General features: G+C 43.4%; 1 protein-coding gene across 1 annotated transcript; it reads left to right on the forward strand.

Annotated features, from left to right (window-relative positions):
* The first annotated feature begins 716 nt into the window (after positions 1-716).
* lgsn (lengsin, lens protein with glutamine synthetase domain) lies at positions 717-11,012 on the forward strand. Its single transcript, XM_067983709.1, has 3 exons — positions 717-1,392; positions 3,940-4,112; positions 9,819-11,012. The coding sequence occupies exons 1-3, from the start codon at positions 732-734 to the stop codon at positions 11,010-11,012; spliced, it is 2,028 nt and encodes a 675-aa protein (XP_067839810.1). The 5' UTR covers positions 717-731.
* The last annotated feature ends 13,631 nt before the right edge of the window (positions 11,013-24,643 follow it).

A 24,643-nucleotide genomic window follows, 5' to 3' on the forward strand; every position in this document is an offset into this window, starting at 1 on the left:
CTTTGTTTTTTGATCCGTTAAGCTCGTGCTACTGGCTCGGGGTAACAGTTAACCTTGAAAGTAGGAATGAGAAGAAACCCAGTATCGGACGGGGGGAGAGTGAGCCAGTGCACTATGGTATCAGTTTATGCCGTACTTCATCAGTTTACTATTCTTAATCAAGTGGGGGAGTGAAATTATAAAGCATCATATTGAATGATACAGCACAGAAGGAGGCCATTCGGCCCATCATGCCGGCTCTTTGAAAGAGCTATCAAATTAGTCCCACAGTCCCCCCCCTGCCCTTTCCCCATAGCCCTGCAAATTTCTCCCCTTCAAGTACCTATCCAATTCCCTTTTGAAAGTTATCATTGAATCTGCTTCCACCACCCTTTCAGGCAGTGCATTCCAGATCATAACAACTCGTGAAAAGTGAAGTAAGCCATGGTATTCTGTTCCTGACTCAATGAAGATCATTAATTGGTTTTAAAAATGCTTCAGGCAAACATTTTACACATGCTGATTTGCTCCGTCAGAAATATTCAAATTGAGCTTTCAGTTGATGATCTTGTTCCTCAGGAAAGAATTTTTTTTTTCCAGCTTGGCTCAATGAAGCAATTGTATTCATTCCATTTAGTAACCAGATGCAATGTCTTTACTGATAGGAAACAGCTGGTGGAGCAGATGAAGTCGATGGCAGTGGGATATCCTGCACTGGGAGAAAAAGGGGGGTCAGAGTCAGCGGAAAATTCATGCCACCCCTGGATTGGGAAAGAGTCGTGAAAAGCTACCCATCCAGCTGGTCAGGCCATTCATACCTTCATAGACCAGGTCTGTCAATAGTCACAGGGCTGCCCCTTCACAAATCAGCCCACCCCCCAACCACAGGTGAGGAATTTGGGGACGGAAAGTGTAAGCCACGGGGTGGAAACATCCAAAAGGAAGAAGTGAGGTCCACAGAAGAATGGGAAACGAGCAATGGGACTGAGGATGGAAAGAGCCAAGGCTTATCTGCTTCAAAGCCTGGAATTTCCAAAGACACGATGGAAGAATTAAAAGCCTTTCTCAAGGAAAGCCCTCTGATTACCAGCAGGCAGAAAGCGAGCAATAAACCCAGTTGCTTGCCCTCCGATTTGAAGGTGCAAACTCCTGAAGAGAAAGCCAAAGAGGGAGGTGGCACACCCTTGACCTCCTCGAAAGCATATTCCGGTGGCCCTGGACAGCTGACCGCACAGAAACAAAGAGAGAAGTCTAGTGATCAGTTACCAACACCTGCAGTGGCTACTTCGGATGTCCAAAAAACAGAGAGTGCCAACATCAAACCGACGACCTTGAAGACATCAACAATACGCAGTCGCACGGACAGCGGGCTAGGATCGAAGCATGACCCAGTTTGGAGTTCAAATGTGGCTGGTTAGTACTTTATCTTATTGATAATCCAATCACCGAACGCAAATACAATGCAATCCAGTCAATTAAACTTGGCTGCATATGGTGACACCACAAGCCCCGGCCAGAATGGAGATAATTAGGTAATTCCCCTGTCAATCACTGCTGTAAGTGACAGGAATTGATTTTGCACACAAAATTTGTATTATGTAACTATCCTCCACTCACTGCATTTTGCTGGAGAAATAATTTTGCTTTTGTCGGGAGACTTTGCTGTAGTTTCGCTCATGAGTTCTGTTTGTTGTAGTTCATAAAGACTCTGTTCAAATAGACTCTTTGCTGAGTAAGTAGACTTTGTTTGTCGTAAAATATACTGTTTGCTGGGAGTCCTGCCGTAAGTCCTGCCCTGCCTCCAACTCACTGGCTGATACACTGGTGTCAATACCCACTTCGATTAAACTTGTAGGTGGAGAATTTCCATGGAGATCACCCAATCTCTCGCCAAAGCTTCAGTGGAAACCCTGGAGAAATGGTGTTAACAACCATTTGCCCATTTCTCCAGGGGATGCACTGATCTCCCACCAAAGTTATGGCAGTAGATCGGGAGAACCCCTACCGAAATGCCAGATGGTGTGATCCAACTCACTTCCTCTTCTTTTATTCCTCCTTTTTCTGCTAAGTTTCTTCCCCTCCCCTTCCTCTTCTAAAGGTATTGACATAAGGCCCAAGGATGTCTCATCAGTTGCTATAACCAGAGCTCCCAATTTGAATGGGACTTGAGCTTTCTGGATGAATTATTCCATTCATGCAGTACAGCATTATTGAAGCTCAGAATTTGAAGACTAGGCTTCATGACTTCCCATCCAAGTTGGTAGGTGGAGAACAGTGGACTACACCATCTTGTGAGAGGAGGGAGAGAAAATGATCTGGCCTTTCCCTGCTGCACATCATGCCCTATCAACTGGTCATGTTGATAGTTATAGACATCAATCTGCACGGAGCAATGTCTCATAAACAGCAAATGGTGGTTGAGGGCGGAATGTTGGCTAGGACGCCAAGGGAACACTCACCTTTTCTTTAACTAGTGCCATTGGGTGTTTCACATCACCTGAACAAGCAGGCAGGGCCTTATCTGAACAACAGCAACTCCAACATTCCCTCAGTACTCCACTGAAGTCTCAGCTTATTTGCTCAAGTCCTGGAATGGGGATAGCTCTTTCAAAGAGCTGGCACAGGGACGATTGGCTGAATGGCCTCCTTCTGTGCTGTAAGATTCTATTACTCTATAAGTGTCATTAACAGTAATTGCAGAGTGGCCTATAGTATAGAGACCTTTTAGCTTCACCAAGTGATGCTCATTAGAAGCAATGCTATAACTGCTTTTATAATAACACTCATTCCGTGTCTATGAACTGACTCCCTGCATTTACAGTAACTTGGATTCTTAAAAAAAGCTGGGTCTGTAATTCTCAAGGACACTGGTCTCCCGGAAACCAAACTATATAAGCCCTAGTAAAAAAGCAGCTTCAGCTCAGTTGATAGCACTTCCACCTCTGACTCTGAAGGTCATGGACTCAGGCCCCACTCCAGACACTTGAGCACATAATCCAGGCTGATACTCCAGTGCAGTACTGAGGGAGTGCTGCACTGTCGGAGGTGCCGTTAAACCGAGGCCTCGTCTGCCTTCTTGGGTGGATGTAAAGGATCCCATGGCACTATTTCGAAGAAGAGCTGGGGAGTTCTCCCCAATGTCCTGGCCAATATTTATCCCTCAACCAACATCACAAAAATGGATTATCTGGTCATTATTTCATTGCTGTTTTTGGGACCTTGCTGTACATAAATTGGCTGCCGTGTTTCCTACGTTACAACAGTAAATACACTTCAAAAGTACTCAATTGGTTGTAAAGTGCTTTGAGACATTCTGAGGTCATGAAAGGTGCCAGGAGATTATTTCCCCTGGCTGGAGAGTCTAGAACTAGGGGGCATAGTCACAGGATAAGGGGTCGGCCATTCAAGACTGAGATGAGGAGGAATTTCTTCACGTAGAGGGTTGTGAATCTTTGGAATTCTCTACCCCAGAGGGCTGTGGATGCTGAGTCGTTTAGTATATTCAAGGCTGAGATAGATAGATTATTGCCTCTAGGGGAATCAAGTGATATGGAGATCGGGTGGGAAAGTGGAGTTGAGGTAGAAGATCAGCCATGATCTTATTGAATGGTGGAACAGGCTCGAGGGGCTGTCTGGCCTACTCCTGCTCCTATTTCTTATGTTCTTATATAAATACAAGTTCTTTCTTTCTTTGATGAATGGAAAATCAGAGTCTGCGAGCTAGCTACATCACTATGAGCACTACACTGCACCAGGAGGGGAAATCAGCCCTCACATTCCCAGACTATGGACTTATTTTAATATAGAGTCATAGAGTCATAGAGTCATACAGCACGGATAGAGGCCCTTCGGCCCATCATGTCCGCGCCGGCCATCAGCCCTGTCTACTCTAATCCCATATTCCAGCATTTGGTCCGTAGCCTTGTATGCTATGGCATTTGATCTCTTTTTTTTGTACAGATAACGTGAGAGAGCTACCTATGAACAACTGTGCAACTCCCTTACTAACAAGCACTAACATTGAGCAAGTGAAGCAACAGATGGCAAGAGAAGACATACGGTTTATCCGTTTTGAAGCAAGTGACCTTCATGGGATTTCAAGATCGAAGACTGTTCCATCTCGTTTCTTTCAGGTGCGATAGGTCGTTTGTCATCAAATGGGCAAGTTAACAATTGACTGAAGAAAGCCGCTTAGAAATTTAAGCCGACACTTTCAAATCAATTCCACATTTATACCGATGGAAAATAATCTGGAAACACTTGAGTTAATGTTAATGATAAGTAGACAAACTCTATCATTCGGCTTGGCTTGCTTGATAGCACTCTTGCCTCTCAGGTCAAAGGTTGTGAGTTCAAATCCTACCTCTGGACCGAGTGCAAAATCTAAGCTACCACAGTATAATATCGAGAGAGGTGCCATCCTTCAGATGAGACATTAAACCATGGATCTTTGATAAGCAGTAAAGAGAGGGGAACTTTCTTAATATCCTGCCCAGCGCTCATTTCATCACTATTTCTGGGATCCTGCTGGGTGCGAAATGGCTGCCATGTTTCCCTGCCTCAATGTAACTCAATATATGGAACATAGGAACAGCAGTCGGCCATTCAGCCCCTTGAGCCTGTCAGCCATTCAGTGAGATCATGGCCGATCTGTATCCTAACTCCATTTACCCGCCTTTGCTCCATGTCCCTTAATATCCTTGGATGGCAAAAATCTATCGATCTCAGATTTAAAATTATTAATTGAGCTCGCATCTACTGCTTCTTGTGGGAGAGAGTTCCACACTGCTAACACCCTTTGTGTGAAGAAGTGTTTCCTAACTTCTCTCCTGAATGGCCTGGCTCTGATTTTAAGGTGATGTCCCCTTGTCCTAGACTCTCCCACCAGCGGAAAAAGTTTCTCTCTATCTACCCTATCAATTCCTTTCAAAATCCTAAAAACCTCAATCAAGTCACCCCTTAACCTTCTATATTGCAGGGAATACAAGCCTAGTTCATGTAATCTCTCCCCATAATATACAAAGTACTTTGAAAGGTTTCTTTACTCCTTTTTATGTGGAGACGTCTAGGCAAAAACCCACAGCTCAGAATGTCCCACCCAAGTTGAAAACAGTTTTGAGGCTCAGGGAAAGAATGAGTGAGAAGGTATAAGACATAAAGACCCACATAGAAATAACAAACACCGTTTCTATACAGGTCTATATCTCATATACATGTAGCACTAATCAATCCACTCATCATACTGCCACTTTCAAACACTCTACGGTGAATAACTCTTTTCAATTGTTTGTTTACTTGTGGGAATTTTTGTGCTTAACAAGTTAAGGGATCTTAGCACTGGGGGATTTCAACATGAAGTATTTCCAGATCAGGTACAGCAGAGTGGGAACATAGGAATTGCTTGGAAAAACGACCAAAGTCCATTTAGTCGCATGAAACACCAATAATGAAGCTGTTGACTAATCATAGCAACAATCTGTATCAATGAGGCGAGGAAAACCCCAGGGGTGGAGAGCTTTGGGAACCATAGGTCCAAATTTTCCAGGCAAGGGAGTTTTCCCTGGTGTCCTGGCCAATATTTATCCCTCAACCAACATCACTAAAACAGATTATCTGGTCATTATTACATTGCTGTTTGTGGGACCTTGCTGTGTGTAAATTGGCTGCCCCGTTCCCTACAACAGTGACTACACTTCAAAAGTACTTCATTGGCTGTGAAGTGCTTTGGGATGTCTTGAGGTTGTGAAAGATGCTATATAAATGCAAGTCTTCATTTCATTCTTTTAGTGTTTTTGGTGGAATGTGCTCATGTGTGGGTATCAGGTGAAAACGGGATAGGTCTGAGTTGTGAGGGCCCACATGACGGAATTGCCTACTAACATTCATTGTCCAGACTGACACACAAAGAATGGCCACTCATTTAAGGACTGCTGACAGTGGAACACTTGAGAATTTGTTCTTTGGCACCGTGCAATATTTTCAGTAGTTTCAAAATTTTATTTATTTGAATGCCCTTTTTCGCCCTTTGCCCCCTTTCCTTTTGGAAGAGGCAGAGGTAGGCAGCTGGCAGCAGACATAATCACTGTGCTAGTAGGTATCTGTTTATCTCATGACTGATGTTACTTTTGAAGAGGAGAATTGAGAAAATGCATGATCCATCTGCTGGTTAGTTTTGAAGGTTTGTCAGCACTTGGGAATTAAATAAATGAGTGCAGGTGCATGTCGAGAGTACCATAATGGCTATACTGCTGGTGGCATTTTTGTGATGAAACAAATTTCTGATACAAGGCAAAAGCTGTTATGCAACAAGCCATCATACAGACTGAATATGAAGGCCTTTATCCAATATCTCTTTATTTATTGTAGCCTTCAGCATGCCAGACAAAGCCTTAAAGAAAGAAAGACTTGCATTTATATAGCGACTTTCAAGCCATCCCAAAGTACTTTACAGCCATTGAATTACTTATGAAGTGTAGTCACTGTTGTAACATAGAAAATGTGACAACCAAATTGCGCACAGCAAGGTCCCACAAATAGCGACGTCCCACAAACAGCAACGTGATAACGACCAGATAATGTGTTTTAATTGAGGGATAAATATTGGCCAGGACACTGGTAGAACTTCTCTGCTTTTCTTTGAATAGTGCCATAGGATCTTTTACATCCACCTGAGAGGGCAGACGGGGCCTTGGTTTAACATCTCGTCCAAAAGACAGCATCTTTGAGCAGTGCAGCACTGCACCCAAGTGTCAGCGTAGATTCTTGGATTCAACTCTCTGGAGTGGGGCTTGAACCCACAATCTTTTAACTCAGAGGTGAGAGTGCAACCCACTGAGACACAGCTAACACCCACAGGGAGAGAGAGCATCTGATCAGCCCTCGGCCTCTGCCATAGCTGCTTTGCAATCCTTTGCCATGACCTGTTCAGCTCAACCCCTTCAATTTTCTCCTTCTCCAACTTGGCAACAGCCTGACTGAGATGAGGAATTCCTCATAGGAAAAAGATACATACATGGACCCAGGTCCTGTCATTCTGTGGCGTAAGAGATCGCTTTGTTAATCACCCAATTATTTTATTTGCCATTTAGGTGTAGACTGAGGCCATTTCTATTTCCTCTGGTGGGGGAGTTCAGAACAAGGGGGCATAACCTTAAAATTAGAGCCAGGCCGTTTATGGGTGATGTCAGGTCGCACTTTTTCACACAAAGAGTAGTGTAAATCTCGAACTCTCCCCCAAAAAGCTGCTGAGGCCGAGGGTCAATTGAAAATTTCAAAACTGAGATTGATAGATTTTTGTTAGGCAAGGGTATGAAGGGATAAGGAGCAAAGGCGGGCAGATGGAGTTAAGGTACAGATCAGCCATGATCTAATTGAATGGCGGAACGGACTCGAAGGGCTGAAAGGCCTACTCCTGTTATGGCCGACTATGTTTCTAATTGAATACTCCACAAGTCACAATAGTTCACTGCAGATTTAGGAGTTGGGAGGGAGGAACGTTGCTTGCTGCAGGTCAGGGCTGAATGGTGGAGAATGAAGATGGATGTATGTTCTGGAGTATTGCCTGATTAATTTTGGGGATTAGGAATTATTTGCACAGGACTGCCCCTCAGGAGATTAAATGGGTGGGGTAGAATCCATGATCGGACCCACGGTCTGTGGAGTGAGCCGACTTAATGGGTCAAATGGCCTATTCTTGTTCATGTGACCTTGTGTTCTAATCAGTATTTCTTAGCTACTGAAAGAGTGATTATCTATCTAATTTTGTAAATCGAATTAAATTAGCTTCCAGTCCTACTTGCATATTGCATTTACACATAATTTTTAATTTTGTAGTGTATCAAGGCAATCGACTATTTTACTGTGTGCTAAATTGGTGTCATAAATATAAATTCTCATCCTTGCTTTCAAATCCCTCCATGGCCTCGCCCCTCCCTATCTCTGTAAGCTCCTTCAGCCCTACAACCCTCTGAGATCTCTGCGTTCCTCCAATTCTGGCCTCTTGCACATCCCCAATTTTAATCGCTTCACCACTGGCGGCCGTACCTTCAGCTGCCTAGGCCCTAAGCTCTGGAATTCCCTCCCTAAACCTCTCCGCCTCTCCACCCCTCTCTCTCCTCCTTTAAGATGCTCCTTAAATCTTACCTCTTTGACCAAGCTTTTGGTCACCTGTCCTAATATCTCTTTATGTGGCTCGGTGTCAAATTTCGTTTGATAATCATAGAATCATCGAAAATTTACGGCACAGACGGAGGCCATTCGGCCCATCGTGTCTGCGCCGGCTGAGAAACGAGTCACCCAACCTAATCCCCTTTCCCGCATTTGGTCCGTAGCCCAGCAGGTCACGGCTCTTCAGGTGCACATCCAGGTATTTTTTAAATGAGTTGAGGGTTTCTGCCTCTACCACCCTCTCGGGCAGTGAGTTCCAGACCCCAACCACCCTCTGGGTGAAAATTTTTTTCCTCAGCTCCCCTCTAATCCTCCTACCAATCAGTTTAAATCTATGCCCCCTCATTATTGACCCCTCCGCTAAGGGAAATAGGTCCTTCCTATCCACCCTATCTAAGCCCCTCATAATTTTGTACACCTCAATCAAATCACCCCTCAGCTTCCTCTGTTCCAAAGAAAACAACCCCAGCCTATCCAATCTTTCCTCATAGCTAAAATTCTCCAGTCCTGGCAATATCCTCGTAAATCTCCTCTGCACCCTCTCTAGTGCAATTACATCTTTCCTGTAATGTGGTGACCAGAACTGTGCGCAGTACTCATGCTGTGGCCTAACTAGTGTTTTATACAGTTCTAATATAACCTCCCTGCTTTTATATTCTATGCCTCGGCTAATAAAGGAAAGTATCCCATATGCCTTCTTAACCACCTTATCAACCTGTCCTGCTACCTTCAGGGATCTGTGGGCATGCACTCCAAGGTCCCTCACTTCCTCTACACCTCTCAGTATCCTCCCATTTATTCTGTATTCCCTTGCCTTGTTTGCTCTCCCCAAATGCATTACCTCACACTTCTCTGGATTGAATTCCATTTGCCACTTTTTTGCCCACCTGACCAGTCCATTGATACCTTCCTACAGTCTACAACTTTCCTCCTCACTATCAACCACATGGCCTATCTTTGTGTCATCTGCAAATTTCTTAATCATGCCCCCTATGTTTAAGTCCAAATTGTTAATGTATACCACAAAAAGCAAAGGACCCAGCACCGAGCCCTGCGGCACCCCACTGGAAACAGCCTTCCAGTTGCAAAAACACCCGTCGACCATTACCCTTTGCTTTCTGCCACTGAGCCAATTTTGGATCCAATTTGCCACATTCCCTTGGATCCCATGGGCTGTTACTTTTTTGACCAATCTGCCATGTGGGGCCTTGTCAAAAGCCTTGCTAAAATCCATGTATACATCAATTGCACTACCCTCATCGATCCTCCTTGTCACCTCCTCGAAAATTTCAATCAAGTTAGTCAGACATGACCTCCCCTTAAATCCGTGCTGACTGTCCTTGATTAGTCCATGCCTTTCTAAGTGACAGTTTATCCTGTCCCTCAGAATTGATTCCAATAATTTGCCCACCACCGAGGTTAGGCTATCCTCTAATCCTCTGGCACTACGCCTGTATCCAGTGAAGTTTGGAAAATGATTGTTAAAGCCTTCGCTATTTCCTCCCTGGAAAGCATTTCGCTTCTGTGAAATGCCTTGGGATGTTTTACTATGTTAAGGGCGTGATATAAAAGCAAGTTGTTGTTGTTGTTTTAAATTACCAACACTAAATGGTTTGGAATTGTAAAAGAAATGCACGGAGATTAACTCGGCCAAACTTGTGTTTCCCACACAGGAGAAGGTGTTTCACGGTGTGCCTATGCCAAGAGATTATTTGGAGCAAACGCTGAACCCGAAGGAAGATGAAGTAGATCATTCCAGTTTCAACAGTGACATACTCTTAGTGCCTGACATATCGACCTTTAGCGTCCTCCCATGGGCTGAGAAAACCGCAAGGGTCATTTGCGATTGTTACTCAATAACTGGTAGTCCTCTTCTGACCTCCCCCCGGCAAGTAGCAAAGCTTCAACTGAACCAGCTCCGAGCGTACGGCTTTGCCTTGTGTTCGTCCTTCACCTATGAGTTTTGCCTTCACGGCTTTGCTCAGACGTTAAACGTGCCGACACCTGTCCCTGCTGCAACCCTCCTGAACAACCACGACCAGAACTTTGTCCAGGAGTTAATCGATAGCATGTACTGTGCTGGGGTAGATGTCGAAAGCTTTTCCTCTTCCAGGGGGCCTGGCCAAATGGAGGTCTCGCTTCGAGCGGAATTCGGAATTGGCGCGGCGGATAACGCGTTCGCGTTCAGGACCGGCGTCAAAGAGCTGGCGAGGAAGCACGCCTACACCGCCAGCTTCTTCAGGCCGTCGGCTTTTGGCAATTCAGGGATTCTTTCCCACAGTCTGTGGGACGCCGGCGGGAAGCGCAATCTCTTCTGTGACACAGCGGCGTCACTGGAGCTGTCGGGCATCGGGAAGAGGTGGCAGGCCGGGCTGGCGCAGCATGCCGCCGCCCTCAGTTGCCTCTTGGCGCCCAGCGCGAGCTGCCGCCGGCGCTGCCGCGACGGGGAAGGCGAGAGCGCCGTCGACGTGACCTGCGGGTCCGACCAAGACACCTGCGCCTTCAACGCCAAGTTCCACGGAGGCGGGGGCGCCCGCGTGGAAAACCGACTGGGATCGGCAGTGGCGAATCCTTACGTCGTTCTTGCCGCCACCGTGGCCGCAGGTCTGGATGGGCTCAAGAGGGGGCTGTCCCAGCCCAGCAGCTCCGACGGCGGGGCACGGGCTGCGCCCAATCTTTGCCCACTGAAACCCTGCGTCATTCCCGTGCGGTTGGAGGACGCGCTCGATGCGCTGGAACGTGACCATTGCATCCGGAGCGCGCTGGGGGAGCTCTTCACACAACATTTCATTGCTATCAAACGGTTTGAATTGAAGACCCAGGCATTGGGTGGTGAAGACAACAAATACCTAGAGTATTTCATCTAGCAAATATATCCATCGGTAATGTACAATATATCATATACTATGTATCATATACAATATATCACAATATATAACTTACAATATACAACATACAACATGTAACATATCATATACAATATATTGTATGCAACATATCACATGCAATATATGATATATCACCTATTGTATACAATATTTAATATATAATATATCATACACAATGGGCCGGAAATTGCTCATATTGGCGTGGCAACGTTCGCAGCAGCTCCCGTGAAGAAAATGTACGAGTTTACTTACCGCGGATCCGTGGCGCAGACTCGTGCGATTTTGAAGCTTGGAAAAAAATCGCGACATCAGCCCAGCCTCCGAACAGCATGGTTTGATTCACATGGGAAATGTCTGTGGGAATGGAAGCCACGCCCACAAGCAGGCAAGTCGAAACCATTCATTTACAGTAAACTTCTGAATGTCAGTGTAAATAAAAAATTAACACATCCTACAAAAAGCCAAGCAAATGATTTAATTTAATGAAACAGACAGAAGCCAAAAGTGAAAAAGAATTTAAAACATTTTTTTAATGATCAAAAAATATTAAAATAAGAGTAATACGACATTCCACATTTTTAAAATTTAATTTTTAGTTTTTTCGCAGTCATTAGGAGTCATTGCACTTTTAAAAAGTAGTGTAGAGCTGGTATTTTTTCAGCGTACCTTTTGATGGCGTAAGTATTTTCGTTCCAGCTGGGCAAATGGGTAAGTTTACAATTTTTGAATGAGTTCAGTGATTGTAGCATACCCATACCCCCTTTAAATCGCACCTGTCAAACCACCAGTGAACCAATGGGAGCAAGTTCACGATTTCCAGGTTTGCATCCGTGAACTTACTCCATTGATTCGCTGGCGGAGGCAGAGGACGCCATTATGGAATGGCATCCGGAAGTGAGCAATTTCTGGCCCAATATATAATATATCATATATCATATGCAGCATATCGTATACAATAAATAATATGATATACCATATGCAATGTACAATATATCACACAATATATCATTTACAATAAAAAATATATTATATATGACATACAATATATAATATACAATATATCATTTATTATATACATAGACACTTACTGCTCTTAATAATGTTTCAAAGCTCTCCATTCTGAAACAAATTCCTCATTTTGTGAATTGATGCGTGGTGAGAGAGGGTAAATCCTTAGGCAGGATTGCTTATACCATTTGATTTGATGTGTGGGTTGGAGACCTGACACTTGGGAAGGAAATCATTTCCCTCTGAATCCTCTCCTGGTTCTGTCCCTACATGTGGATACTTCGACAATACACGACAATATTGCGTGATATAACATTTTAAAGTAATTTGATGGATTATGGAAATTGGTACGGCAAGGTGTTGCTTTTTTCTTTAAAAACATGCACTCTATCTACTGCTAAAGATGATTGACTTTTTTTGCTTTTATATCAGAAGATATGTGAGAAACATTGGGCCATATTTTTCTCAGGGCATTAAGTTTAACAAAACAGCTCTCATGATTAAACAGATGAGCGGGACTGGCAGAAAGCAGGGATGGATTCTTCATATTACAACGACACTGAGTCTTACTCCCATCTTAAAACAGGTAAACGGGATTAGCAAAACAAAAACTGTTAAGGGTCTGTTAAGATCTTTATAAAGACAAGTTCTGAGGCATTTCTGTAGACTTGCATGGGAAGATGGGGGAGGGCGTAAACAAAAATTGAGGCCTGAGCTCACATTAGTCCTACAAGGGAAGGGTGAGGTTTTGAAATACCATATTAGCACAGCACCAACAGAAGTGAATTGTACAGAGGACTCTTCAGCCTCATAGAATGGGTGCAGCAGCCGTTGTCAGTTGTCATAAGGACAGTAGGGTGGCCTGGACACACAGAAGGGATTAGAAGGACACCACTCACTAAGCAAAATACCCCAGGTAGCTGATCTGTTTATTATTATTCATTCTTGGGATGTGGGTGTCACTGGCAAGGCTGGCAGTTAACACCCACCCCCAGTTGCCCTGAGAGGGGTTTGATAAAACTGAGTGGCTTGCTGGGGCACCTAAGAGGGCAGTTAAGAGTCAACCACATTGGTGTGGGACTGGAGTCACATATAGGCCCAGACCGGGTAAGGACGGCAGGTTTCCTTCACTAAAGGGCATTAGTGAACCAGTTGGGTTTTATGGTCATTTATACTGATACCAGCTTTTTATTTCCAGATTTTAAAAAAAATTGAATTTCAATTCTCATATTGCCATGGTGGGATTTGAATTCACAGTCTCTAGAATAATCCAGGCCTCTGGATTATTAATCTAGTAACACAACACTGCCACAATAGAATAGCTACCCAAACGTCATAGAGAACCAGCTCATGACAAGGCTTAGACTGAACATGGAGGCCGTGATTTGAAGGTTGCAGGACAAGTTGATAAGGCTGTTAAAAAAGCATATGGGATCCCGGGCTTTATAAATAGAGGCATAGAGTACAAAAGCAAGGAAGTTATGCTAAACCTTTATAAAAAACTGATTAGGCCTCAGCTAGAGTAATGTGTCCAATTCTGGGCACCACACTTTAAGACGGATGTCGAGGCCTTGGAGAGGGTGCAGAGGAGATTTACTAGAATGGTACCAGGGATGAGGGACTTCAGTTACGTAGAGAGACTGGAGATGCTGGGATTGTTCTCCTTAGAGCAGAGAAGGTTAAGGGGAGATTTAATAGAGGTGCTCAAAATTATGAGGGGTTTTGATAGAGTAAATGGGGAGAAACTGGCGGCTGGGTCGGTAACCAAAGAGTACAGATTTAAGGTAATTGGCAAAAGAACCAGGGGGGAGATAAGGAGAATTTTTTTAGGCAGAGAGTTGTTATGATCTGGAACGCACTGCCTGAAAGGGTGGTGGAAGCAGATTCAATAATAACTTTCAAAAGGAAATTGGATAAATACTTGAAAAGGATAATTTGCCGGGCTATGGGGAAAGAGCGGAGGGGAGTGGGACTAATTGGGTAGATCGTTCAACGTTTTCAGTCTGAAGCAATCAAACAAGATGTAGCTCCTTGAAGGAGAAGGAAGGATGGACGTCTGCCTCCTCACAGATATGGACTACCAGACACAGCCAGTGCTGATGATGTCTCGTTAGCTCCTCCCTCGGGTTTCCCGGCAAAGGACGGACAAAATGAGGCATGTAGATGAACATCTGCCTTCAGTGAGGCACTATTACTTCCTGTTGGACCTATTTTCAATCATGGAACGTCTGACTGCTTTACCTGTTTAGCCTTTGCTGAGAATAAAATATGTTTAGTTTGACTTGCTTCTGGATAAATGATGATTTCTGTACAATAAAAGACTGCAAAATGTACTAAAAGGAACATAATTTTGTTCTGCATGAGAGCTTGTGGTGCGTCTGTATTTGTGGTATATTTCTGTGTGTGCCATATAATTCTCTGTATGTAGTACATTTCTGTGTACGTGGTATATTTCTGTGTTTGTGATATATTTCTGTATTTGTGATATATTTCTGTGTTTGTGGTATATTTCTGTGTATGTGATATATTTCTGTGTTTGTGGTATATTTCTGTGTTTGTGATATATTACTGGGTATGAGATATATTTTTGTACTTACCGTATATTTCTGTGTATGTGCTCTATTTTTGTATTTGTGATATAATTCTGTATATGTGTTTTTTTTCTGCGTATGTGGTATATTTCTGTGTTTGTGATATATTACGATGTATGCGATATATTTCTGTATTTACCATATATTTCTGTGTATGTGGTATATTTCTGTGTTGTGGTATAATTCTGTAAATGGAATATTTCTGTGTATGTGATACATTTCTGTGTATGTGGTATATTTCTATGATGTATATTTCTGTGTATGATATATTTCAGTGTTTGTGGTATATTTCTGTGTATGTGATATATTTCTGTGCTGTGGTATATTTTAGTGTTTGTGGTATATTTCTGTGTATGTGATATATTTAAGTGTACGTGCTATATTTCTGTGTTTGTGGTATATTTCTGTGCTGTGGTATATTTCAGTGTTTGTGGTATATTTTTGCATTCGAGATATATTTCTGTGTTGTGGTATATTTCTGTGTTGTGGTATACTTCTGTGTTGTGGTATATTTCAGCGCATGTGGTATATTCCTGTGTTTATATATTTCTGTGTATGAGGTATATTTCTGTGTATGTGGTATATTTCTGTATGTGTGGTACATCCCTGTCTATGTGGTATATTTCAACATTGCATATTTCTGTGTTGTGGTATATTTCTGTGTATGTGGTATATTTCTGTGTATGTGGTATATTTCTGCATTGTTGTAGATTTCTGTATATGTTGTAAATATCTGTGCATATGGTATATTTCTGTGTACGTGGTATATTTCTGTGTATGTGATATCATAGTTTCATAGTATCATTGTAGGTACTGCATAGGAGGAAGCCATTTGGCCCATCGTGCCAGTGCCAGCTCTTTGAAAGATCTATCCAATTATTCCCACTCCCCCTGCTCTTTCCCCATCGCCCTGTAAATTTTTTTCCCTTCAAATTATTTATCCAATTTCCTTTTGAAAGTTACTATTGAATCTGCTTCCACCACCCTTTCAGGCAGTGCATTCCAGATCATCATAACTCACTGTGTAAAAAAATGTTTCCTCATGTCACCTCTGGCTCTTTTGCCGATCACTTTAAATCTGTGTCCTCTGGTTACCGACCCTTCTGCCCTGGAAACAATTTCTCCTTTTTTACTCTGTCAAAACCATTCATGATTTTGAACAACTCGATCAAATCTCCTCTTAACCTTCCATATTCTAAGGAGAACAACCCCAGCTTCTCCTGTCTCTCCGCATAACTGAAGTCCCTTATCCCTGGTATCATTCTAGTAAATTTCTCCTGCCCCCTCTCTAAGACCTAGACATCCTTCCTAAAGTGTGGCGCCCAGAATTGAAAACTATACTCCAGTTGAGGCCTAACCAGTGTTTTATAAAGGTTTATATTTCCGTGCATGTAGTATATTTCTGCGTATGTGATATATTTCTGTGATTGTGGTATATTTCTGTGAATGTGGTATATTTTTATGTTGTGGTATATTTCTGTGTATGGTATATCTCTGTGTGGTATATTTCTGTATGTGGTATATTTCTGTGTTGTGGTATATTTCTGTGTTGTGTTGTATTTCTGTGTATGTGATATATTTTCTGTATGTGGTATATTTCTGTGTATGTGGTGTTGCAGATTGTTCAATGTTTTTCTGCTGCAATTGCCCCTGGTCAGTCACGAATGTCTGTGCATACCTGATGCAGGTGCCTATTCCTCGTCCTTCCCTAACAGGTGCAGTAATGGCATGCGGCTGCTCGGCCAGATTGGATACAGAGATAACCATATTGCGACTTCCTCCGATGTACCTACATCAATTCCAGGAGTGCCCGTTGTTTGATTTGTTGTCAGACTCCTTCCTATCAGTGAGAGTCACTTATATGTAGACTACGAGATAAGACAAAACATCCTCTGTCAGTTGCTAAGCTTCTCCATGAAAGCCCAACGATCTCTTTGATTGTGGAACTGGGAGCAGCTAGGAGGTTGCTGAATCTTTCCATTGTGGTTCCTTTTTGAAGGATTTTGGAATTTTCAATATAAAACCAAAATACCAGTTTTAAGGAAACTAAAAGGATTGGCTAGAAGCCCTGGATTAATTACATGGAACTGACTGTTCAGGGCAGCATGCTGGGAAAGTTGGACACATTCGAAAATGTCTTATTCAGCAGACCTTCCAGAAGGTTAAAGATAAGAAAGCTGTGAGGCCATGAAAGTCGGTGAGAAACTGTTGTAAACATCAGATGCTGTAATATCAACTTCTTTTAAAGCATGGGAAAGTCCTAAAAGCTTGTGTATTAGTGCTTGCTTCAAGCTACGTGGTGATGGTTGTCTATTCCCATGCTCCAAGTGCCTCAAACCAGTTAATGCTCCTTGCCCACTGAACAGCAACAACAATTTGCATTTATATAGAGTCTTTAATGTGGTAAAAACGTCCCAAGGCTCTTCACAGGAGCGCTATCAAAGAAAATTTGACACAGATATTAGGACAGATGACCAAAAGCTTGGTCAAAGAGGTAGGTTTTTAGGAGCGTCTTAAAGGAGGAGACAGAGGCGGAGAGGTTTAGGGAGGGAATTCCAGAGCTTAGGGCCTAGGCAGCTGAAGGCATGGTCGCCGATCGTGGAGCGATGAAAATTGGGAATGCGCAAGAGGCCAGAATTGGAGGAGCGGAGAAATCTCGGAGGGTTGTAGGGCTGGAGGAGGTTACAGAGATAGGGAGAGGCAAGGTCATGAAGAGATTTGAAAGCAAAGGTGAGAATTTTAAAATCGAGGCGTTGCCTGACCGGGAGCTAATGTGGGTCAGCGAGCACAGTGGGGTGATGAGTGAACAGGACTTGGTGCAAGTTGGGATACGAGCAGCGGAGTTTTGTATGAGCTCAAGTGATGAGAGCAGAGGTGACATTATATAGACATCTATTCATTTGGGTATTGCTTTGTCTTTACATGAACTATTAAGAATTTATGCTTGATTAGTATGCATGGATGTGTTGTTTTGAGATATGCTTCATATCACAGAATGAATATGAAACGTAACTAATGTTCTCAGTACCTGTCTTCGTGCCTGTCTAATTTCCCCAAGCCTAATGCCTTCAAGAACCTGACCCCCAATTAATTTAGCAAGTCTCTGTTCCCGTCCAGTTACTGCTCCCTCCTGGGAAGATCTGTTGCATGTGTCTGTTATAATGTGCCAGCTATGCCTTCAAAAGTAAGACAGGGTCATTTGACTCCTGGCAATTCATTCATTTCTTGGTGTGAATAAGAACCGTCACTTTTCACTTTATGCCATATATGTTCTCCATCTCTATGTTAAGAAAGTGATTTGGCAGACTAAACATTTTTTTCAATGTTCTGTTCAATGAACTACCATTTTTAAGGTTACAACTGTATGTACCCTTCATCTCCATGTTAAGACTAAGCGATTTAGTGCACTGAAATTTATCAATACCACTTCAAACTTCATTCTCTAGAGTTCTGCTGCTACTTCACAGTAATATTCTTTCCTTTCCTTGATAATCAACTTCTTCTAAGCCTTTTTCCAGCTCCTCAAATTAGTTCAAAGAAAGAACTTGCATTTATATAGGGCCTTTCATGACCTCAGGCTGTCCCAAAGCGCTTTACAGCCAATGAAGTATTTTTGAAGTGTAGTCACTGTTGTAATGTAGGAAACGTGGCAGCCAATTTGCACACATCAAGGTCTCACAAACAGCAACGTGATAATGACCAGATAATCTGTTTTAGTCATGTTGTTTGAGCGATAAATATTGGCCAGGACAGCGGGGAAAACTCCCCTGCTCTTCTTCAAAGATGATGCTCGACTATTACAACTTACCAATTAATAATAAAACTGGTAATATTAATATAGATGAACATATTGTTTTAGATAGAACTAAGAACCTGAAAATAGATTGAGCAGCCGGGCCAGATGATATCCATCGAGGGTCCTCAGGGAGATGGGACATGTGCTGTGCGAGCCCCTTGCCCGTATTTTTAATAGCTCTCTGCACTCTGGGACGGTTCCCATTGACTGGAAGGAGGCTAATGTAGTCCCCATCTTTAAAAAAGGAGACAAGACGGACCCGGGTAACTATAGGCCCATTAGTTTGACATCAGTAATAGGAAAGATGCTTGAGGGTATCATTAGGGATGTAATATATGATTACTTGGATAGAGAGGGCCATATTAGGAACACTGACCATGACTTCAAAAGAAGATCATGTCTAACAAATTTGATTATATTTTTTGAAGAAGTCACCAAGATGGCGGATGAGGGAAGCCCAGTAGACATTGACTACTTAGACTTCCAACAAGCTTTCGACAAGGTACCGCACAGGAGGCTTCTCTACAATACCGAGGCCTCCGGTATTAGTGGTAACATATTGAGCTGGATTGTGAACTGGCTGGAAGGACGTACGCAGAAAGTAGCTAAAGATGGAACTGGATCTGTTTGGAGACCGGGGACCAGTGGCGTCCCGCTGGGATCGGTGTTAGGACCGTTGCTCTTCACTATTTTTATTAATGATCTAGATTTTGGGGGTACGATCTGCAAATTTGCAGATGATACCAAGATCTGTGCGAGTGTCATGACTGTAGACGATGCTGGACTGCTTCAGGCGGATCTTGATGTGTTGGGGGACTGGGCTCGTGACTGGCAAATCGTGTTTAATTTGGAGAAGTGCAGTGTTATGCATGTGGGCAGGACAAATGCTCAACATACATACACCCTTCAGGGAAAAGCATTAAGCAGGTGGGGAAAGAAAGAGATCTGGGCGTTCTGGTGCGTAGATCTCCAAAGGTTCATGAGCAATGCTGTGAAGCGATAGCTAGAGCAAATAGGGTGTTGGGGTGCATTTATAGGACAATTGACTGTAAGACAAGGCATATTATTTTGTCCTTGTACAAGACCTTGATCAGGCCTTATTTGGAATACTGTGTCCAGTTTTGTGTCTCCTCACATGGTGGGTGATATTGAGGTTTTGGAAAGGGTGCAGAGGAGGACCACTGGACTAATTCCCAGTTTGATGCATCTTAGTTATCAAGATGGGCTAAAAGAGCTGGGATTCTACACTTAAGTGAAGCGTAGACTTGTGGGTGATCTGATCGAGGTTTATAAGGTGATGAAAGGCATAGATTGTGTTCAAGTTGACAGTTTGTTCCAATTAAATAGGTTCGGGAGGACCAAGGGTCACAATTTTAAGCTGTGCAAGGCCAGATTGAGGTTAGATGTCAGGAGGTGGTTCTTTTCCCATAGAATAGTGGACCCCTGGAACGGGCTGCTGGCTTGTGCGGTGAACGCTGATTTGCTGAATTCCTTCGAGCGAGAGCTGGATCTGTTTCTGGCTGGGGCGAAGATCACCTCTCACAAAAGGTAGGTACCTGGTAACATTAATCAGGGCCAGAGTGACCTCCTGGACTAGTTTCGATCACCAAAGGGGTCAGAGAGGAATTTCCCAGATTTTTTTCCCCCCAAATTGGCCTGGGTTTTTATCCTCTCCCAGGAGATCACATGGTGTGAGGTGGGGAGTGCATATATTGTGATACACAAGGTATCACAATTATGTGGGACAGGCTGGATGGACCAAAGGGTCTTTTCCTGTCCATCATCATTTGTATGTTTCTATGTTTGTAATGCCATAGGATCTTTTACGTCCACCTGAGAGGGTAGGCAGGACTTCGGTTTAATGTCTCATCCAAAAGACGGCACCTCCAACAGTGCAGCACTCTCTCAGTACTGCATTGGGAGTGTTAGCCTGGATTAAGTGCTCATGTCCCTGGAGTGGGACTATAAGCCCACAACCTTCTGCCTCAGAGGCAAGAGTGCTACCACTGAGCCACGGCTGACACTGTTCACCATCACAGCAGAAGCTATTCATAAGTGGGAACAACTTGTCCAAGGTAAGAAAGCTTGGCATAAAAACCATCCATGAAGGCAGCTCCTACTATGAGACCCGTCACATCACTGACGCTGAACGTAAACGCCAGATGAGGAAGTCTCGTCTGAAGAATCAAGATCCCCAACCTGGTGTATCTGGAATCCACTGTTCAATCTGCGGATGCTGGTTCCCAGCAAAAATAGGTCTCATCGTGTCACCAAATAACTCACTGCAAAAACATGAGATGATATACTGGCTGCCTTCTTTGACATCGCAGGACAAAGGATGACGATAATGGTTTGCCCTGTGGTGTCAGAAACAGGTTGCTCTGTTTCTCTGCGATGCTATCTATGAGAGTTTTGCACGCTCCATGACTGGTTAAACAGGCTTTTCTCATTTGCATAATGTTATTTCCTCATGAGCTGATTTAGCAGTGTGGAATGAGCATTATTACAGGTGTGTCACAAAATCTGTCCTTCCCGCTCCCAAATTTATGTGTTGTGAAATCCATCCCAGGAAAATTCTGCTCAGGCCTTATTGTATTAGTGTTTGTACACAAGAAATATATTGTTCATTCTTTTCCTGCTAAGTAGAAAATCATTTCCCATTGCTAACAATAGACTGCACAGTGGTTAATAAAAAAACATGGTGGACTAGGCTTGTTTTGTGTACAAGCACCAATTTATAGAGTGAGTGAAAACAGTATCAGAATCTATTTAATACCTCTTGTTTCAGTTGTCAGCCTTAGCTCAGTGGGTATCATTCTCACCTCTGAATCAGAAGGTTGTAGGTTCAAAGTCCCACTCCAGATACTTGAGCACAAAACCCAGGCTGATACTCCAGTGGTACTGCTGAGGGAGTGCTGCACTATTGGAGTTGTGCTGTCATTTGGATAAGACATTATCTGAGGCCTTGTCTGCCCTATCAAGTGGACAAAGAAGATCCTGTGACACAATTTAGAAGAGCAGGGGAGTTCTCTCTGGTGTCTGGCCAATATTTAACCCTCAACCAACATCACTAAAGCATTTATTTATCACATTGCTGTTTGTGGGACCTTGCTGTGTGCAAATTGGCTGCCGCATTTCCTACATTACAACAGTGACTAGACTTCAAAAGTACTTCATTGGCTGTAAAACGCTTTGGGAAGTCCCGAGGTGGTGAAAGGCATTACATAAATACAAGTCTTTCTTTATTAGAAACAGTTCACCTCACGAGCATCTTAAATTCCTGCATGTGTTGCACTTATCTCATGGTTATAGTCACATAACCACTAGAACTGTGGCTTTGGGTGACATTTGGCCGTGTAATTGATAGTGAGGAGGAAAGCTGTAGATTGCAGGAAGATATCAATGGACTGGTCAGGTGGGCAGAGAAGTGGCAAATGGAATTCAATCCAGATAAGTGTGAGGTAATGCATTTTGGGAGGGCAAACAAGGCAAGGGAGTACACAATAAATGGGAGGATACTAAGAGGTGTAGAGGAAGTGAGGGATCTTGGAGTGCATGTCCAGAGATCACTGAAGGTAGCAAGACAGGTAGATAAGGTGGTTAAAAAGGCATATGGAATACTTTCCTTTATTAGCCGAGGCATAGAATATAAGAGCAGGGAGGTTATACTAGAACTGTATAAAAAATTAGTTAGGCCACAGCTTGAGTACTGCGTACAGTTCTGGTCACCACATTACAGGAAAGATGTGATTGTACTAGTGAGGGTACAGAGGAGATTTACGAGGATATTACCAGGGCTGGAGAATTTTAGCTGTGGGGAAAGATTGGATAGGCTGGAGTTGTTTTCTTTGGAACAAAGGAGGTTGAAGGGAGATTTAATTGAGGTATATAAAATTATGACAGGACTAGATAGAGTGGATAGGGAGGACCTATTCCATTAGCATAGGGGTCAGTGACCAAGGGGAATAGATTTAAAATAATTGGTGGAAGGATTAGAGGGGAGCTGAGGAAAAGAAATTTCACCCAGAGGATGGTGGGGGCCTGGAACTCACTGCCCAAAAGGGTGGTAGAGGCAGAAACCATCAACTCATTTAAAAAGTACTTCGATGAGCACTTGCAGTGCTGTAACCTACAGGGCCGAAGTGCTGGAAAGTGGGATTAAGCTGGATAGCAGTTTTTCGGCCATCTCGGACACGATGGGCCAAATGGCCTCCTTCCATGCCGTAACTTTCTGTGATTCTATGTAACGCATGGGGGAGACAATATAAATTCTGGCAGAAGCTCATGTCCAGTAGTTAGGCCGTAGAAGATAGTTACAGCAGGGCTTTGCACTCCCGTATTAGACGTCTCAATGCGCATAAGGGTCATTTGCCCCTCCCTAATAGGAATGATTTTAATTGCCTTTGTTTACTAACGGGAATGTGCGAGACAATGTGTTATTCTCTGTTCTCCAGGTAATGGGAGGTGAAGCAGATCAACTGAGCTGCAGCAAGCTACGAATAAAAATAAACTGGTTACTTGTATCAGGAGGCAACGCAACCGAAAGCTACTAGGCAATGAACAGAGTCTGCCGTGTAGGCGATGGGTAAAAATCAAAGTATAACTAGAGGGCAGCACTGTGACATAATCCCGACAGTGACAGCTTCTCTATTGGACAATAATAGGATGGTGCTTGCTTGTTACAGGATGGATACCAGTGACAAGCATAAACTTTACCATCAGCATATAAGGGAGCTCTCCTGAATTTAGAGCAAATATGCAGGTAGATGCCAAGGAAAAGGGAAGTGGAGAGGTTCAGATCCATATTTATTCAATCCCAGGCCCTTATGGGCCAAGACCAAGAATAGCGGAAATTCTGTCACAAGCAGCAACCATAGCTTGTATTTTAAAATCCCAATACCTACATCAAGCTATTCAACAAAAAAAGCATCACACTTTCTCCTCAAACAAAACCAGAAACTGCTGGAAACGGTCAGCAGGTCAGTCAGCGCCTGTGAAGAGAATGGGTGAATTAACGTCAGAATTGGAAGATATCACAGGCATCTTCTTAAAAAAGAACAGGAGGGGAGGGAATAAAACACACAGACACATAGACAGACACGCATGCACAAATACACAAACACAACACAAACACACACACAGACACACACGCACAAATACACAAACACAACGCAGACACACACGCACATATACACAAACACAACACAGACACACACACGCAGAAATACACAAACACCACACAGACACACACGCACAAATACACAAACACAACACAGACACACACACAGACACACACGCACACAAAGACTGACACACACATGCAGACACACACAAATACACACACAGACACACAAATACACAAACATACATTCAGACATACACAAAATACACAAACACAAATACACAAACACATCTACACACACACAGACACACACAAATACACACACAACACAAACACATACACACAACACAAACACAAATGCACAGACACAACACAAACATACAAATACAGACACATAAATACACACAACACAAACACACACACAGGGACACAAATACACAAATGCACACACACAGACACACACAAATATACACAAACAAATACACAAACACAACACAAAGGCACATGGACTGCAGCGGTTCAAGAAGGCAGTTCACCAACACCTTCTCAAGGGCAATTAGGGATGGGTAATAAATGCTGGCCTTACCAGCGACACCCACATCCCATGAACGAATAAAAAAAAAGACACACACAAATACACAAACACATACACAGACACACACACATGCGCTCACACATGTACACGTGAGAATAAAAAATTTTTTTAAAAATTTGTTCATGGGATGTGGGCGTCGCTGGTGAGGCCGGCATTTATTGCCCATCCCTAATTGCCCTTGAGAAGGTGGTGGTGAGCCGCCTTCTTGAACCGCTGCAGTCCGTGTGGTGAAGGTTCTCCCACAGTGCTGTTAGGAAGGGAGTTCCAGGATTTTGACCCAGTGACGATGAAGGAACGGCGATATATTTCCAAGTCGGGATGGTGTGTGACTTGGAGGGGAACGTGCAGGTGGTGTTGTTCCCATGCGCCTGCTGCTCTTGTCCTTCTAGGTGGTAGAGGTCGCGGGTTTGGGAGGTGCTGTCGAAGAAGCCTTGGCGAGTTGCTGCAGTGCATCCTGTGGATGGTGCACACTGCAGCCACAGTGCGCCGGTGGTGAAG

This window comes from Heptranchias perlo, chromosome 5 (assembly GCF_035084215.1).
Source record: "Heptranchias perlo isolate sHepPer1 chromosome 5, sHepPer1.hap1, whole genome shotgun sequence".
NCBI classification, from domain to species: domain Eukaryota; kingdom Metazoa; phylum Chordata; class Chondrichthyes; order Hexanchiformes; family Hexanchidae; genus Heptranchias; species Heptranchias perlo.